We start from the raw sequence: 18,215 nt of genomic DNA on the forward strand, positions 1-18,215 counted from the left end.
TTTTTATTTTATTTTTTTATATTCTTAATGACATTTTACCTGATTTAGAAAACAGTGCTTGTATAAAAATTCATACAGAGTTTCTAGAAAGCATTCAATTACCAAAAAAATATCTGGGCTCCTATAATATTCAGGAGCCCTGGTGGCATAGTGGTTAAGAGCTTGGCTGGTAACCAAAAGGTTGGCAGTTGGAATCCACCAGCCACCCCTTGGAAACCCCATGGGACAGTTCTACTCTCTCCTAGCCGGTGGCTAGGAGTTGGAGTCAACTTGAAGGCAATGGGTTTTTTTTTTTTTTTAAATAATATTCAGTTTTCTAAGGATGCCCTCGAATCAATGGTAAAATGTAGATTTTATGTGAGATTTCATTATTTTTGGTAAAGCTATTCTCATTTTATTGATATCCTTTTGGTGTTTAATACCCACTTGGTACAAGTCAGGAAAACATGAAGGCTGGCTCTATATCAAGTATTAATACTATTGTCGTATAGCTTCAGTATCATCTGTCTGCACAGCTAAGGAGGGTGAGAGACTCCCATTAGTCAGGCAAGAGGCAAACATCTGGAGAAAGAGGTGAGAAATAAGCCAACCATATACAGTGAGGCTGTGACACGGTCAGACTAACAACTCTCAGCATTTCAGTAGCCAATCTCCTTCAGGACCAAGGAAACCCCACTGGTTGGCTAATGAGTGCACATATTATCAGGAAGGACCAGTCCATGGAGTAGGGAATCATGCTTGGTAAAATACAGAGACACTGAAAAAGAGGGAGACCTCCTACATACGGATCGACACAAAGGCTGCAACAATGGACTCAAACAGCGACGATTGTGAGGATGACACAGGACTGGGCAGTGTTTCCTTCTGTTGTACACAGGGTTGCTATGAGTCAGAACTGACTCAAAGGCACCTAAGAAGAACATGTATCACAGGTCCCTGGGTGATACAAATGGTTTGTAGCCCTGGCGGTCTGGTGGTTAAGAGCTACAGCTGCTAAACACCGCCCCCCCCCCTCAAAAAGACAGCAGTTCCACTATTCACTGAGTCCGAACCCACTCCACCGCAATGCTTTTTTTTTTTCTTTACTAACCTAAAGGTTGGTGTTTTGCACACCCAGCCGGGCGATCTGCTGCCATAAAGCCTAGAAAACCCTGCAGAGCAGTTCCACTCTATAACATATGGGGTTCCATGAGTTGGCATCATCTTGACAGCAATGGTTTGTGGTTTGTTTCTTTTTTATGCACCAGATATTGTGCTAGGTTTATGTACACGATCTCATTTAGACCTTAGGACAACCCTACGAGGTTGGTACCATTATTACCTCTATTTTATAGATTAGGAAACAGACAAATAGCCTATTGCCTGAGCCTTCTCTGAATAAATTCCTGTTAATTAAACGCCCGATAAAGCGCTAAACTAACAAAATAACAAAGCTCTTTTCTGACCACCTGGGCTGAATTCTTCACGCGTGACATCCCCATCTCCTGCCACTCGGTGACGTCACAACCAACCTCACCACTTATGTTTCCTGCCAAACGCCACACCGCTACTATCTCGCGAGAGTCGCAGTTTCCGCCAACAGGTCCTGAACTCGCGTGCGGCGTAGAGCGCTTTGGCTAGAGAGGTTTGACGATTTCCCCAGGCTAGAGTTTCAACAATGCACTGCTTTCCTTGCAGCCACTCGAGATCTCGCGAGACTTTCTATTCCTGTCCTCCCCACCCCCAGGTTGCGACTGCGCAGATCGCCTCAAAGCAGAAGGTCGCGGTTGGAGGAAGTGGCGGCTTTAGGTCCCGTGGCCCCAGCGCCGTTAGTACTTCTCTGAAGCTCACCTCGGCCGTTTGCCGAGACAGCCCGCCACCAAGATGCCTCGAATTATGATCAAGGGGGGCGTGTGGAGGAATACTGAGGTGAGTCTCCTTTTCCCGCCGTCCGCTGCCCTCCGCCCCCTCCGGCGGCTTTTGCGCACGCGCGCGGGCGTCGGGGCGGTCAGGAAGATGCCCTGCGCGGTCTGCGTCTTCTCTGGGTGCCCCAGCGCTTGCTTTTTGAGCTCCTGAAGGACAGGGACCGTGATTAACCCGACTGAATACCCAGCCCGAGTTCACTGCCAGGCACTTGTTAGGTCCTCACTGAACATTTGCTGAATTTGGAGGCTGCTCCCCGCTCTGGTGGAACTCAGTGTGGAGGGGGAGAATGGGGCATCGGCGAGAGTTGGTTTTTCGGAGCACCTCCTTCTCGGCCTGGGCACCCGCGCCTCTCTCCAGTGCTCAAAAAGAGGAAAATAAAGAAGTGTTGTGGCCACAACTTTGTTTCTTTATTGACTCCCTGGCAGAGAGGAAGCAGCTTGAGTGGCAGGTTCAAGGATCCCGTTTATACCCGTATCCTTCTGGTTATCTGTTATCAAGGCATAACCTGCCTCTTCTCCCGACAGATGCCAAGATCCATCTCGTCCTATCTTCCTGGCACTCCGACTCAGCCTGGATAATAGATAGGACAGACTGTGTGTAGCAGTTTCTGCTTCCAGAACTGTAGTGGATTATGCCATTGGCGAGCCAAAGGACAGTAGAGGAGTGAAACAGAAATAATACTTTAGTGCAATTTGTATTCAGAGCGCTCTGAGTTTATCTCTTTTCGGAGCACATTTTACATTCTGTACCCTCTGCTTCAAATGTCCTCCTACTGCTTGGCACCTTGAGCATTCAGACCTCAACCCAGAAACTTGTTGTAGTCTTTGCCCACTTACCAGAATTAATTGCATCCTCAGTGGTCTCACTGTACTTCTTTAATTAATTTGTTAGCTTGCTTTGTCGTTTTTTAAGGATCATGTCATTTCTTTGTGCTGCTGGGAGAGTTTCTTAACCTCTGAGTCCCACTCTCCTCATTTCTTTAAATAGGAGTGATAATAATATATACGGAGCTCTGGTGGTGCAGTGGGCTCGGGCTCAACGGCGGTTTGAACCCACCAAGTGGCTCCTCAGGAGAAACACCTAGTGATCTGCTCCTGTAAAGATTATAGCCTAGAAAACCCTATGGTGCAGTTCAGCTCTGTCACATGGGGTCACTAAAAACCCCAAAACCCAGTGCTGTCGAGTCGAATCTGACTCATAGCGACCTTATGGGGTTACTATGAATTCAAAATCCACTTGATAAACCAAACAACAGTACCTAGCTCTTTAGGATTAAATAAGTTAATACATTTGGAAAATTTAGAACAGAGTCTGGCAGATAGCACTGCAAGAGGACAAGGACTAGGTCTTAGTGTTCCTTGGATCTAGGCCAATAACCAACATGAAGTAGGTAGCTTGGCAAATGTTTGGTGAGCGAAACTAGGGGGGTAAAAGCGGTTGCCGTGGAGTTGATTCAGAGGCATGGCAACCCCTTGTGTGGTACATAACTGCTATATATATAGTTAGTTGAAGATGTGTTTAAGTACAGCAGTACTGTAACAAAGTTCCAAATGAAGTCAGTGAAAAGCCTGCCTGACAGCTTGCACTGAGGGAACCAGGCTATTTAAAGTGGAGAAGAGATGACTTCTGGAGGAGAGACATACGTACAAAATCAAGTAACAACAGGCTTCCTATACAGTGCTCAAAGCCCTGCAGTCTTTTTTATGTCTGATGATGAAGAGGGGGCACAGTGCGGTGGCTCAAGCAGAAGGCATGTAGCTCAGGTTGAATGTGGAAAAAGTCCTAAAAGTAAAATGACCCAAATGCATTCATTCATGACTGCATTGTCCCTGGATTCTCTGGCTCAGCTTGCCAGGTGGCTCAGCATAGGGACCCTGTGGAAATAGTATCTAAGAGACTGGGGGAGGTTGGAGAGAGAGCTTACTGGTGGGGTAGGGGAGAAATATGTACTTCTTAGGTTAGATCTGGGACATGGATTCTTGAGTCATGGTGAGAGTTAAGGACTGGAGAGTAAATGTCATGGATTAGCAGGAGTCAGGAGGCCTGGACTGAAGAATGGATTCACTCGAGTCTTGATTTGCTTCTTGAGCGCTGGGAGGTCTATTTAATTCTTTTTCCCCATGTATATAGGACCTAGTACAAGGTTAAGTGTTCAGGAAATGTTTTTTGAGCTAACGAATACATGAATGAGCTATACCCTTTTGAAGAGAATAATGGTTACACATTGGAAGATACTTTTAACCTACCAAGTATGGTTTTTTGGATTGGACTGTTCCCACTCCCAGTTTATGGGGATGGGAGAATGTGCATGTGAGGGAAGGTGGGATGTTCTTCTGATGACCTTCTTAATTTCTTGGATTTTGCAGATTCTGGCTTGCTGTTTATCATTATAGTAAATAAGATGTTAGGACCTCTTTTTTTTAAACCTAGGATTTGTAGGTGTGCATGTATGTATCCTTTTCCTTGAAATTTTTCAGCAGCCCTGACAGTTAATTTAAATTTTGTCTTTTCTCATTTGGACTTTAGTGATTGAATGTATTATATTTCTTTGACAATTCTTTTAGGATGAAATTCTGAAAGCAGCAGTAATGAAATATGGGAAAAACCAGTGGTCTAGAATTGCCTCGCTGCTGCATAGAAAATCAGCAAAACAGTGCAAAGCCAGATGGTATGTACCAGTTAATGAATAGAAAACAAAACGACCTTAATTATGATGAGGGAAAATGTCAGTTCTTTAACCTTACCAAAGAAAGCAGGCATCATGATATAACAGAAAGTGTGGAGTGGGAGTTGGGAATTTGGGTTTTAGACTTAGCTGTCACTTGCTTCCTATGTGGTCTTGGGAAAGTCATTTTTTATATCCTCTGTACCTGCCCCTGTTTTCTCCCAATTGGGGATATTAATACTTGGCCCTAACTCATAGATATGTGTAACTCAGATGAGTTAATGTGCTTGAGAGTGCTTTGAAAAAAGTAACATTTCCTTTCACATCAGATGGGTCCCAGCCTATAAATAGATTGTGTCTCAAATGTTTTAAGTTTTTTGCTCGGAACTTACTTTTCCAAAGAAATAAATTAAACATGATGGTTGTTTTTTCTATGCTAGCTCACAGTAGATTTCTTCATAATGCAGTTGAAGTATTATGTATTCATCACCCCCAAAACTTAACATAAGCCAACACTATATCTGTGGTATCCTTTTTTAAAGCACAGGGTAGTGGGTATATTAAGCAATTAATACATGAGTTTTTCCATGAGTGATCTGGCCCCAGCCTTGACCATGTGGTGGTAGGGTAATATTTTGAATTGTACAAGAATGACCTAGTTTCCTAGGCACCCAGGGAGAGGGAAAGGGTCAGAATGTAGAGATTGGACACCAGAGAGGAAGGTGGTCCTCAGCCAGAAGAAGTGGTTGTGATTTCTGCTTCTCTTTTGGAGCTAATCTCCTGTGCTGGTATTTGGTAGGGGTTATAGCCTGATGGCCCACTCATCCAGCTAAGTGGACCGGAAGGAAAGGTGGGTGAGTGGGGCATTAGGACAGGCAGAGGATGACAATAGTAGTTTTACTTAAATTAAAAAATGCATCAAAAGTAAACAATCTTATTTACCTTTAGAATGTTGAAAAAGGATGTTTTGACCTTGAAAAGCATGTAGTAAGTCTAAGTCAAATGCTTAAATAAATCAAGGTGTGGTGAGAATCAAATCAAAGTATTAGAAAATGCTATGAGAATTAGAAACACTATACAAGAAATGATGTTGTCTTATTTCCAAATACAAATAATTTCAGAACCTCTAACAAAAGTGTAAAATGAAAAATGAAGGATGAGAAAGAAGGCATGGGATCATGTTTCAGTGATGTTGCCCTTTTTTTAAGCATTATTAATCTTGCAAAACTAAAATACAGTAGAGTTTGGTGAAATAGGAATATTGAGTAGGGAAAGTTTAACCAAACAGTGATGATTTTGTTGTAAAAAGAACTCTCCTAGTTGAGGGATGAGAGCAGCATGTATTCTAGTGTGTGAATAGGATTCATGGTAAGTGACAGATTAATGTATAAAATGGTTATCTTTTTAATAGGTATGAATGGCTGGATCCAAGCATTAAGAAAACAGAATGGTCCAGGGAAGAAGAGGAAAAGCTCTTGCACTTGGCTAAGTTGATGCCAACTCAGTGGAGGACCATCGCTCCAATCATCGGAAGAACAGCTGCCCAGTGCTTGGAACACTATGAATTTCTCCTGTAAGTGAATCTCCAAAAGCAATGTAAAAACGTATGTATATCATCTGAAGGAGGCTGAATAAACTTTGAGCATTTCCTGTGTTTAGACATTTAATTACAGATCTTAGTAAAGCCAGAGGAGCTAAAGCCATTGGATTATATTCTCCAAATCACATGTGATTGATCAAAATTGTCTTCTGTAAAGTACTTTTTAAAAGACTAAAGAACAAAGACAAAAAACCCTGTTCATTATAGAAAATCTGGGGACAAAATAGTAAAAGAAAATGAGAGTCACCCGTAATCACACTGCTGAGAGTTAACCGCTGGAACATTTTGGTTCTTACTGATAGCTTTTAAAATTCATCTGGCTTTACTGCATTTGTGTTTCCGATTTCATAATGAACGGAAACACTCTCTGGAACTGGAGAGTATTTGAATGCCATCTGTCTCAGATGAAGCAGCAGTAAAAACGCTTTCTTGTGTTAATACCCATCCTTTGAGTTTTTGAAGAGAAGAACGACAGAGCTGGGAAACCTGATATTTTTTAGATTACATAGTGTCATAGCGTGACTGACTTAATCTGGACCGTTTTCTAGGGATAAAGCTGCCCAAAGAGACAATGAAGAGGAAACAACAGATGATCCACGAAAACTTAAACCTGGAGAAATAGATCCAAATCCAGAAACAAAACCAGCACGGCCTGACCCAATTGATATGGATGAGGGTGAGTGTGTGCTTCTGAGGAGTTTATTTCTTTGGTAACCTTAAAACTCCTCAGGCCTCTTTTTAGCTTTCTTATTTCATTTCTAAACTCTTCTGACTTTTAGAATCCTAATTCCATCAGCAGTTGTGATTTTAAGACTTTCCATATATGTCCATCTTCTTTTCTATTGTAGAGTAGTTGGTCTTTTTGAACAGCGCTTATTTATCTTCTGTATTCTCAATTCATTTAATACATTAAGTAGTGCTATACTCTTGGGCAGATTTCCTGGATGCTAGATGTGCGCTCTTGAGAATGATATTCTCATTCCTGTTTCACAGATAGAGGCAACAAGTCAGGATATTGGATCCCAGTCTTCTTACTAACTACCTCTTTGACTTTAGGCAGGTCATTTAATCTGTTTGAGAAGGCAACACCACAAGACTGTGATGGAAACTTATGATGACTCTGTGAGGCACTGAATCGAGAATCAGAAGAACTGGATTTTAGACCCATGTCTGCTACTTATTAGCTATTTAACCTTAGGCAAGTCCTCTAATCTCTCTGAGCTTTGATTCCCTTACCTGCCAGGTGGAAGATAACATCTGCCTTACCTCACAGGGTTGTTGGGACACACTCAATGAATAGTTCTTGAGTTGTTAAAATGTAAGAGTTTAAGGGTAGTGTTTTCCACCTGTGGACTATGGCTAGGCTGGCTGCATGGGGAACTTTTAAAAATACAGGTACCAGCATTCCCCTGGGGTGCTGAGTCAGTAAGCTAGGAGGCCGTCATAGAATCTGATTTTTTAAAAAGTTTTCATGTGATCCCCTTTGTTCAGGCTTGTATGGGAATTTGCCAAAGGTAACAGAAATGACATGATTCTACTCTGGAGAGCGTGGAAAATGCATTGGAGAGAGACATAGTTTTGAGGAAAAAAAAAAAAGATGATCAAAGATGGAGATTACCAATTTTCTCATAATTAAATAGTAGTTTTCACAGTATTTCGTAATTTGTGCTGTGCCGTTTAGTTGATGATAATGAAAGATGTCATTATTATTATAGCCACTTGCTGTATGTTTTATATATTTAAGTTTATTTACATATTTAAATTTAAGTGCAGATTTAATTTCACTTGGTTCTTCTCAACAGCCCTGTAAAGTAGGAGTTGTTAGTCCCGTTTTATAGATGATGAAACATACTCAGGGAGGGTAAATGAGTTATGTGACATCACATGGCTAGCAAGTGGTGGGCCTGGTTTTTAACCTAGATTTCTCTGACTTTAAAACTGAAGCTATTTCTATTATGCTGCCACATAATGAGTATATTTATATTCCTTCTTTGAGGCACTAGGATATCAGAGTGATTGTTAGCACCTTTAGAAATAATTTAACAGCATAGGAAAAATGTTACAGTTATCTTATTTACTCACTGTCTTCTACCTTGCTTCTGTTAGAGAAGAACTTTTTTTTTCCATATTTTTGCAGATGAACTTGAGATGCTTTCTGAAGCTAGAGCCCGTCTGGCTAATACTCAGGGAAAGAAGGCCAAGAGGAAAGCAAGAGAGAAACAGTTGGAAGAAGCAAGGTATGGTTGTCTCTGTCCGTAGCTTAACAGTCAGTCTGTGCATCCTTAGGCCCAGTAAAACTGCATGATTAACAGCCCTCTTGGGTGAGTGATAATCAGAATTGTCCAGTTCCCATTTTGCTGATATTCCTTAGCTTTATCATTACTTTGAAAAATACTTTATAATTTTTCTAGAATTATTTCAGAACAGTTATGGGGAAAAAAAACCGTTTTTTATATATCTTGTAAGGTATTGAAGAATTAAAACCAGATACGTTGGGTTCACTATGTAGGCATAGGAAAGGCTCATTTGTCGTAAGCTTCTAGGGAGTCAGGTGGCTAGAGGACACATGAGGCTATATGAGTTTTGCATGTCTGCCAGTTAGTTAATCTTCTCAATTAGTGTTGGGCAGGCACTGGCTGTGAAATGGAAAACTTGGTTGAACATAGAAGGAGTTAACGATTCTCGAACTAAATTTTAGGCTCATAGAAATTTAACAGTTTTCATTTTAAAAGTCAGTGAAAATTGATATTGCCCTTTATCCAGGGTTTTCTCTTTGTTGTCTTTCTTTTTTCCTTTTGATTAAATTCATGATTGACATCATTCCTAATGGTCCAGAAACCAGGAAGTGGGTTAAGGGAAAGCCTGAACTGTATGGCAGTGTATTAGCTTTTGGTGTTCAGGCACTAGAATAACCTCCCTGGCCTACATACCTGCCTTTTGTGGTACCCAGTCTGGGAAGTGCTTTCTCACCTGATGACAGGCATTGCATCGATGGTTTTCCCAATAATGGCATTAAAGTGCTACATCCTGGTACAGAGCATTCTTTGATGCCTGTTGATTCTTGTTGGCATAACCAGCCTGGAGCAGGTGCTTATGATGAGATATGGCTCGTCTGGGACAGTAAACAGAAACCAAGTTCTGCCCAGTCTCAGCCACCTTTCTATCCTGTACCTTTTGGTGAGGAGCCCTGGTGGCACAGTGGTTAAAGTGCTTGGCTGCTAACCAAAAGGTTAGTGGTTCAAACGCAGCAACCACTCCACAGGAGAAAGATGTGGCAGTCTGCTTTTGTAAAGATTTATAGCCTTGGAAATTCTATGGGGCAGTTCTATTCTGCTGTATAGGATCGCTGTGAGTTGTAATTGACTTAACAGCAATGGGTAGCCCTGGTGGCAGAACAGCTAAACACTAGGCTGCTGACCGAAAGGTTGGCATTTTGAACCCACCCAGTGGCTCATGGTAGAAAGACCTGGCTATCTGCACCCATAAAGATTACAGCCTGGAACACCCTGTGGGGGCAGTTCTGCGCTGTTGCATTGGAATACAATGGGTCTAAATGGACTCTGGCATCTAACAACAACAATAAGGTTGAAAAATTCAGTTTTTCATTTTTGCCCATGGTGGTTTGGGCACCAAATTTTTGGAATCATTTAATCATGTGAACTGGACCTAGGGATATGGCAAGTGCATATATGAAAAATCTTCAAGTGTGGCTGGCATCGATTGCTTTAAATTTTAGCGGATTTTAATATAACATACAATTTCTTGTAGCTTGAAGATTTAATTTACACATATTCATACATTGTGCTGTACGTACACCTTACAGTATGGTAGACTGGCTGATATAGATGTGATTGATTTTGGGCTATTTTCAGTGTTAAATTATAGATGTAGTTTATACTTCTAAAACATTTTTATTGATTATAAAAGTAATACACATTTCATTCCAGTATTACTTTATTTTCTTTTTGAAGTGTGGTTGGTAATTATAGCATATAGTTATAACATGCTGTCTGTATGTAGTTAGTAAAGGTTTTCTAATATAATTTGAAGTCTTTATTTCCCTTATTTAAATAATAAAGTTACTGTAACACTTTGGAATATGTCCTTTCAAACCTCTCTTAATATGTGTATACATTTATGTGCATGTACACACACAAACATACATACTAATGTTTATACAAAATTGGATCATGCAGTATGTACTGTTTTGATGAGAAGTTAGCTGTCATTCTTACTTCAGTTCTGTGGTAAGTGATGAACTGTTTTTCTCTTGCTGCTTTTGAGATTTTCTCCTTGTTTTTGGTTTCCAGCATTTTTATTATGTGTCTGTGAATCTGTTTATGTTTAGCTTACTTGGAGTTCATTGAGCTTCCTGGAGGTGTAGATTAATGTTTATCAGTAAATTTGGGAAGTTTTCAGTCATTATTTCTTCAGATATTTTTTCCGCTTTTTCCTTTTGGTACACCCATTATATGTATGTTGGTACATTTTAATGGTATCCCACATTTCTCTGAGACTTTGTTCATAATTCTTTATTCTTTTTTCTCTCTGTTCTTTGGGATGCATAATCTATCAATCTACAAGTTATGTAATTTTTTCTTCTACCAGTTCAAATCTTCTGTGACCCCCGTAGTGAAGTTTTTAGTTACTGTACTTTTCAACTCTAAAATTCCCATTTAGTTACTTTTAACAATGTCTAATTCTTTATCGATACTCTTTTGATGGAATGTTATCATACTTTTATTTCTTCAATCATGGTTTTCTGTAGTTCTTTGAACATATTTATAATGGCTACTTTGATGTCTTTGTTAAATCTGACATCTGATTGGTCTCCCAGGTAGTTTCTGTTGCCTTTTTTTTTCCTAGTCATTTTTTCATGTTTATTTGCGTATCCATTTCTTGTTGGAAACTGGACGTTTTATACATTGTAGAAACTCTGGAACTGATCCTTCTACCCCACTCCCAGCTTGTTGTTATTCCTTGCCTGTTTACTTGTTTAGTGACTGGCTAGATTATTTTAGTGACCTCTATTCTCTTCACCCCCATCCTCCAACTGTCTTGCAGTGTGAAGCCTCTGATGTTGCTCCTCGGGAGGCACAGCCTTGGGTATGCCCACAGTCACCCTGGATTTTTTCAGGACTCACTTTGTCTTTGTCCCTTACCACACCAGCTGTTAAGCTTCACTAACTGCCTGCGATGGCTGTATTTTTTTTCATCAGTGCCCTGGAACATAAATTACACCACAAACTGGTTCAGTCAGATTTGAGCTCCTTTGAAGAGATACTTCCAGAGGTCAGTGTGTGAGATTTGTTCTGATCCCAGGAGGATTCCTCACAGTTGTCTCTTTCCCTGCTCTCTGGCAAACTAGCTTACTAGCTTGTACAGCCATTAAATCTGTCAGCTTCTTCCCAGTTGCTTTCACTACAACCTCCACTGTGTTTGAGAGTGCCCTTAGACTTGAACTTCTCCACACTCTGCTACAAATGAAGTCATTTCCCTTGGTGAGAGATTTGGAACTTTCTGTTCTACTTCCTGCATCTCTTCACCTCCTCAACTGCTAGACGCTGGTGCTGGAGGCAGGGACAATGGCAAGCTTCTCTTCTGAATGACATGCCCACTTGAGGAGTTCAGTGCATGGTGGGGGGTGGGGTATGGTAGCCCCAAGTCTCCTAGTGTGGAACCACTCCCCCACAACCTGGGGCAAGGGCTATTGGGGCCCCAGTATTCTCAGTGGCACCCTGCCAAGGTTGAACCTCTGTCCCGGGAATGAGGGCAGGTGGAAGAAGGGATCCCCACCTTTTGGCGTGATAAACTTGGCCTCTGCAACAAGAAGCTTGGGGCAGGATGAGAAATGCTGATGTCTTGCCCCTCCCAGGAAGATAGCTTTCAAGTGGGAGCTGAGGCAAGAGGGAGCCCTGTGTTTTTGCCATACCAGTCTGGAGTGGTCACTGATCTGGGGAGGGGAGGGAGGGAACAGGTATTCATTCAAATACCATAAACATGATTTTCTTAATGGGTTTTAGTAGATTTTCTTGAATAAGTGCTTCGTCATTTGCTGAATGCCCTTCGGATCTTTTCCAGAGACTTTAACTTTTTTTTTTGAAATAATTTTCACCTGTTTGAGGAGCAGGCCTGTAGAGCTCCTTATGCTGTCATGCTGGAAGTTGCCACTCTATACCATTTGATAACTTGATTTCCCCCCCTTTAATATTGTGAATAGCTTTCCTTTTCACTAAATCATTAAAATTGTAGCATTATGGGAAAGTACAAAGAAAAAAATAAATGTATTCTGCCCTCTAGTGATTGTGGCTGTTAATATTTTAGTGGACATCCTTCACACATCTCTGCCATGTATTTGTTGATAGGTATGTTTGTATCTTTTTACATGTTGGTCCACAACCTGATTTTTTTTTTTTTTTTACACAGCATTCTGTCTTAGGCATCTGTTCATGTCAGTTAGATTTATAACCTTTTAAAAAGTTACAGAGATAGCTGTATAATAGTCTAGATTTTTAGCTGTGTTTATTTAACTAATTTCTTGTTGGATATTTAGATGGTGTCCAGTTACTGTTATGAACAGTCTTGCAGCTAAGTCCTTGCTCATGCTCTTATTTATTTCCTTAAGCTAATGGCTGAAGAGTAACGTTATGGGGTTAAAAGATAAGAAAAACTTTAAGGGATTTAATGTGTATTTCGAAATTCTCCTTGGAGAAAACCATACCAATTTATCCTGTCACCACCAGTGCATAAGACTGCCCACTTTTTGCACCCTCGCTGTTAAACAAAGTAGACTAAACCCTGTTAGTTAGATGTGTAGAGGTGGTGCTTGGTGATTCCCTCTGTGATTCTTTAATTGTTAGTGATGTAAAGCTTTTGTCATTTTAGCTGTTTGCATTTTTTTCTTTTGTGAATAAGTTTATTTCCTGACGTTCTTTTTTCCCTTGGGGTGCATTTAAGAAAAATGATTTCATAGAGTCTATATCTAATCAAATCTAATATTAATTACTGAAGATAATTCAGAAATGGTTGCGGCAGTACATCAATAGGGAACTGCCAGAAATTCAGGCCGGATTCCAAAGAGGAGGTGGAATGAGGGATATCGTTGTTGATGTCAGATGGATTTCGGCTGAAAGCAGAGAATACCAGAAAGGTGTTTACCTGTGTTTTATTGACTATGCAAAGCCTTTGGACTGTGTGGAGCATAACAAATTATGGGTAACATTGTGAAGAATGGAAATTCTAGAACACTTAATTGTGCTCACGCAGAACCTGTACAAAGACCAAGAGGCAGCCGTTCAAACAGAGCAAGGGGATACCGCGTGGTTTAAAATCTGGAAAGGTATGCGTCAGGGTTGTATGCTTTCAGTGTACTTACTCAATCTGTATGCTGAGCAAGTACTCCGAGAAGGTGGACTATATGAAGAAGAGCGTGGCGTCAGGATTGAAGGAAGACTCATTAACAACCTTCGATATGCAGATGACACAACTTTGCTTGCTGTGAACGTGAAGAGAATGTGAAGCACGTACTGATGAAGATCAAAGACTACAGCCTTCAGTGTGGATTACACCTTAACATAAAAATCCTTACAACTGAACCAATAAGCCACATGATGATAAATGGAGAAAAGAAGTTGCCAAGGATTTCATTTTACTTGGATCCGCAATCAACACCCATGGAAGCAGCAGTCAGGAAATCAAAAGATGTATTGGCATTTGGCACATCTGCTGCGGAAGACCTCTTTAAAGTGTTAAAAAGCAGAGATGTCATCTTGAAGACTAAGGTGCTCCATGGTATTTTCAGTCACCTCATATGCATGAGAAAGCTGGACAGTGACTAAGGAAGACCAAAGAAGAATTGATGCCTTTGAATTATGGTGTTGGCAAAGAATGTTGAACAAACCATGGACTGCCAGAGAACAAAAAAATCTGTCTTGGAAGTAGTACAGCCAAAATGCTCCTTAGAAGCGAGGATTGCAAGACTTTGTCTCATGTACTTTGCACACGTTACCAAGAGGGACCAGTCCCTGAAGGACATCATGCTTGGTAAAGTAGAGGGTCAGTGAAAAAGAGGAAGACCCTCAATGAGATGGGTTGATACAGTGGCTGCAACAGTGGGCTCAAACATAGCAACAATTGTGAAGATGGTGCAGGACGGGGCAGTGTTTCATCCTGTTGTACACAGGATCGCTATAGGTTGGAACTGATTTGATGGCACTTAGCAACAACAATGTTTATTAAGTATATTCCCATATAGAGATAAGATACATATTATAGTTCTTTCTGATTTTTGTTTTTGTTTTATTATATGTGTGTGTGTGTATTTTTAAAACTGGAATTTATTTTGCTGAATGGTATGAGTTGAGGATTTAGATAAATGTTTCTTCCCCAAATAACCAGATAATTTAACTTGATTGTATAATCTGTCCCTTCCCCACAGTATATGCTTTTCAAGGCGATCTTGCTTTCTCCTTCAGGCGTCTTGCTGCTCTCCAAAAAAGAAGAGAGCTTCGAGCAGCTGGCATAGAAATTCAGAAGAAAAGAAAGAAGAAGAGAGGAGTTGATTATAATGCAGAAATCCCATTTGAAAAAAAGCCTGCTCTTGGTTTCTATGACACTTCGGAGGAAAACTACCAGGCTCTTGACGCAGATTTCAGGAAATTAAGACAACAGGATCTTGATGGGGAATTACGATCGTAAGTTGCCTTTTGATTTTGAAAATGACAAAATGTAGCGGGAATTACATGGAGGGACTGGTGTTGTCCTTGTTGGAGCAAGATTTTTATTATTTAGCAAAATGTGGCTTAATGTACTTTTATTTATTAAATGGGCTTTACCTTTCTGAGAAAATCAGTGACCCTGGCTGTTGTGTTATTAGCGCAGATTGCTGTTTGGTTTCTTGAATTGTCAGTTTTTGGCTCTTAATGGACTGTCTACTTACCAAATCACAATGTTAATATTTATGTGCATTTGTGAGTAGGTTAGTTGTTTTACTAATGGACTGAAGGGATCTGTCAAAATGTAGTCTGGTTCTTTCTTCTTTTCTAGTGACAAATATTATCTTGTTTTAATGAAATGAAATTAAAAGACAAAAACTTGGCTATGCATTTTTAAATCTTTTCACTTGATGATAGCAGGTATATCTATAAAATGTTTATGTCGTAGAGTACAGGGGATTTTGTCTATTTCTAGAGATTTTTAAAGTTCCTTCAAGTATTATATGTGAATGTTGTGAGGAGAACATTTTATAATGGTAGTCAAGGATATTTTAGTTTTTTCCTCCCTGCATTACCTTCCATTCCTGTTAACATGTGTTCTGTTTTTAAACAACACCTTCCAGCCACTGTAAAACAGAATTTTCTTCAGTTTACTCCACCGTATTTATTTCTCAGATTAGGACCTTGCTTTAGGTAGGCTCTACAAATAAAGAGATTAAAGAGAAAAACTAATCATTTGAGAAGAGTACTGTAGTTTTGTGCAAATAATGCACGCGTTAAACGTTTTTTTTTGCCAGCCAAAATGCCAGAATTGTTTTACTTAATTTCGTCATATCTGTGCATTAGATGCATGGGCGTGTTATTTACATGGGTATGCTGTTTGCTAAAAACATGGTAGAACAGCAGTGGCATAGAGGTTAGCAAAAACCATACTATGTGTGCATTATTTGTGTAAAAATACGGTAGATTAAATGGACAGTGGTATCAGTCTTCTTCAGTCCTTTCCTGTGTGCGCATACGTATTTTTGTGGAATATAATCATTGTGTAAGAGTAGTTTTGCTTTCTATTTATTTGACCATATATGTAATACTTTGCTAATCACAATGTTTATGGTTAGTCACAATATTTAGTACTTATATTACTTAGGATACCATTAGTAATTGCTATTCTAAGTTGCATTCTTTTTGAATATAGTGGGTAATGGTGTAGTGAACAACTTGACATATATAGCTTTTGTCTTTTTACTTAATTACAAATGAGATTATTTGGTCAAAGAGTGTGAGTATTTGTATGGCCTTTAATATTATTGCCTATATGTAACTTTTAAAAATTTCTTCTGTACCTTGATTCATGCAGTGAAAAGGAAGGAAGAGATAGAAAAAAAGACAAGCAGCACTTAAAAAGGAAGAAAGAATCTGATCTACCGTCAGCTATTCTTCAAACTAGTGGCGTTTCTGAATTTACTAAAAAGAGAAGCAAACTAGTACTTCCTGCCCCTCAGGTAATCTGATAAAAGCAAGTTTTTCATTGTGTGAACTTACATGCTTTTATCATTTATTCAGCATATGTTTGAAAACATGCGTACCAGGCTTATGCTGGCGTTTAGTGCCCTTAAGAGTGCCTAATGAGTGCGTTACACATAAAAGTAAGTCATCGGTCAGAAACACAGAAACGTAGTAACCTCTTGTTTTGTTCTGAGTAGTTCAGCGTTGTAGAAGTGAACAAGTTAAATGGATCAGACAGATGGATTTAGGAGACTAGGAGAGTTCCCCAAATGAGTGCACTGACTACATCAACACAAGAGTCTTGGGCGTAAACATAAAGTAACTTTGTCTTATGCTGCCATACCTAGTAGTAATATTTCTTATGTTGAGTTTTTTTTCCTTCTTAGTACTTAGGATATTTACTTTGTTAAAATTATTAAGAAAACGCCTGTCATTTTCTTAGGGGTCTTTTGGCTCAGTGGACTGTCTGTGATATTTTAATTGGTTGTCAGTCTTTTTTTTCCCTCATATCGATTGTTTTGTGTGAGCACTTTTATATGTTCTTATTAGATTAATATGTTGATAGATTTAAAAGAATTTCTGTACAGCAATACAAACCTCTGTGGCTTGATTAGAATCATATATGATTCCCCCCCACCCCCACCCATTATATAAGAAAGGCATTTTAAAACTTTATTATGGAAATTTTAAAACCTACAAAAAACTGAGGAGAGTAGTAAAAACGCTTGTGCGTACATCACCCAGCTTCAACAATTCAGCATCTGGAATATGGAAGTTTTAAAAGCTGTATTGGTTCTCTGATTAAAATGTCATTTACTGTGATAATTGTGTCCTTTTAGATTTCAGACGCAGAACTCCAGGAAGTTGTAAAAGTAGGCCAAGCGAGTGAAATTGCTCGTCAGACTGCTGAGGAATCTGGCATAACCAACTCTGCTTCTAGTACTCTTCTGTCCGAGTACAATGTTACCAACAGCAGCGTGGCCCTTAGAACACCACGCACGCCAGCCTCTCAGGACAGAATCCTGCAGGTAAGCTGTCAGAGGTAGAGTGACCCTTTTACTTTGTTTTATTGCCCTTAGGAGAACACTTAAGTGATTTGGTTGTGTTTCTTTTAAGGTAAACATTTTGGAATTGAGTCCTGAACATTAAATCATGAAGCATTTTTCTTTAAAATGAAGAATCTAACAGGATGTGTGTTCTTGGTTCTTTCCCTTTATCTGTGACTTAGCTTCTCCATTCTCTTTTCTCTGACAGATGAGAATACACCTTTCTTTTCTCAGTAGTGCTATTTTGCAAATATAAACTGTTAGCACTTGAAAATTTTAAGTGAAACTAAACGCTGTTTTTTTTTGAAAAAATTTACATGGCACTATAAATAAGTGTTTAATGGAAATCTTTTGTGTTTTTTAAAATCACTTTATTAAGATCTAATTCATATAACATACAAGTCAGTCATTAAAATCGTGCAGTTCAATGTTTTTCAGTATATTCATAGGGTTGTGCAGTCATTACCACAATCAATTTTAAGGTATTTTCGTCACCCAGAAGGGAAGCCCATACCCATTAGTAGTCACTTCTCATATCTGTACAGCATGCCCAGCCCTGGACACTCACTAATCTTTCTGATTTGTCTGTTCTGGTTATTTCATATAAATAAAATCATACATTTTGTAGTCTTCTGTGACTGGCTTCTTTGGTTTAGCATAATGAAGGTTCATCACGTTGTGGCATGTATCAGTACTTCATTTCTGTTTATAGTTGGGCAATATTCCATTGTGTGTACATACCACAATTTCTTTCCCCGTTCATCAGTTGTTAGACATTT

At 39.6% G+C, this 18,215-nt stretch overlaps 1 protein-coding gene across 2 annotated transcripts in view; it reads left to right on the forward strand.

The window, feature by feature from the left end:
• Window positions 1-1,625: 1,625 nt before the first annotated feature.
• Window positions 1,626-18,215, forward strand: part of CDC5L (cell division cycle 5 like) — a 47,587-nt gene continuing 30,997 nt past the window's right edge. Inside the window, exons 1-8 of one of the 2 annotated variants that reach the window (XM_049893391.1) lie at window positions 1,626-1,908; window positions 4,470-4,573; window positions 5,982-6,143; window positions 6,719-6,846; window positions 8,308-8,407; window positions 14,645-14,863; window positions 16,242-16,386; window positions 17,230-17,418. In XM_049893391.1, the coding sequence (XP_049749348.1) occupies window positions 1,864-1,908; window positions 4,470-4,573; window positions 5,982-6,143; window positions 6,719-6,846; window positions 8,308-8,407; window positions 14,645-14,863; window positions 16,242-16,386; window positions 17,230-17,418 (1,092 nt within the window). In that variant the 5' untranslated portion in view covers window positions 1,626-1,863. The remainder of the gene's footprint in view (window positions 1,909-4,469; window positions 4,574-5,981; window positions 6,144-6,718; window positions 6,847-8,307; window positions 8,408-14,644; window positions 14,864-16,241; window positions 16,387-17,229; window positions 17,419-18,215) is intronic. The other variant, XM_049893400.1, reaches the window with a different exon arrangement.

The sequence above is a fragment of the Elephas maximus genome, chromosome 1, assembly GCF_024166365.1.
Source record: "Elephas maximus indicus isolate mEleMax1 chromosome 1, mEleMax1 primary haplotype, whole genome shotgun sequence".
NCBI classification, from domain to species: Eukaryota; Metazoa; Chordata; class Mammalia; order Proboscidea; family Elephantidae; genus Elephas; species Elephas maximus.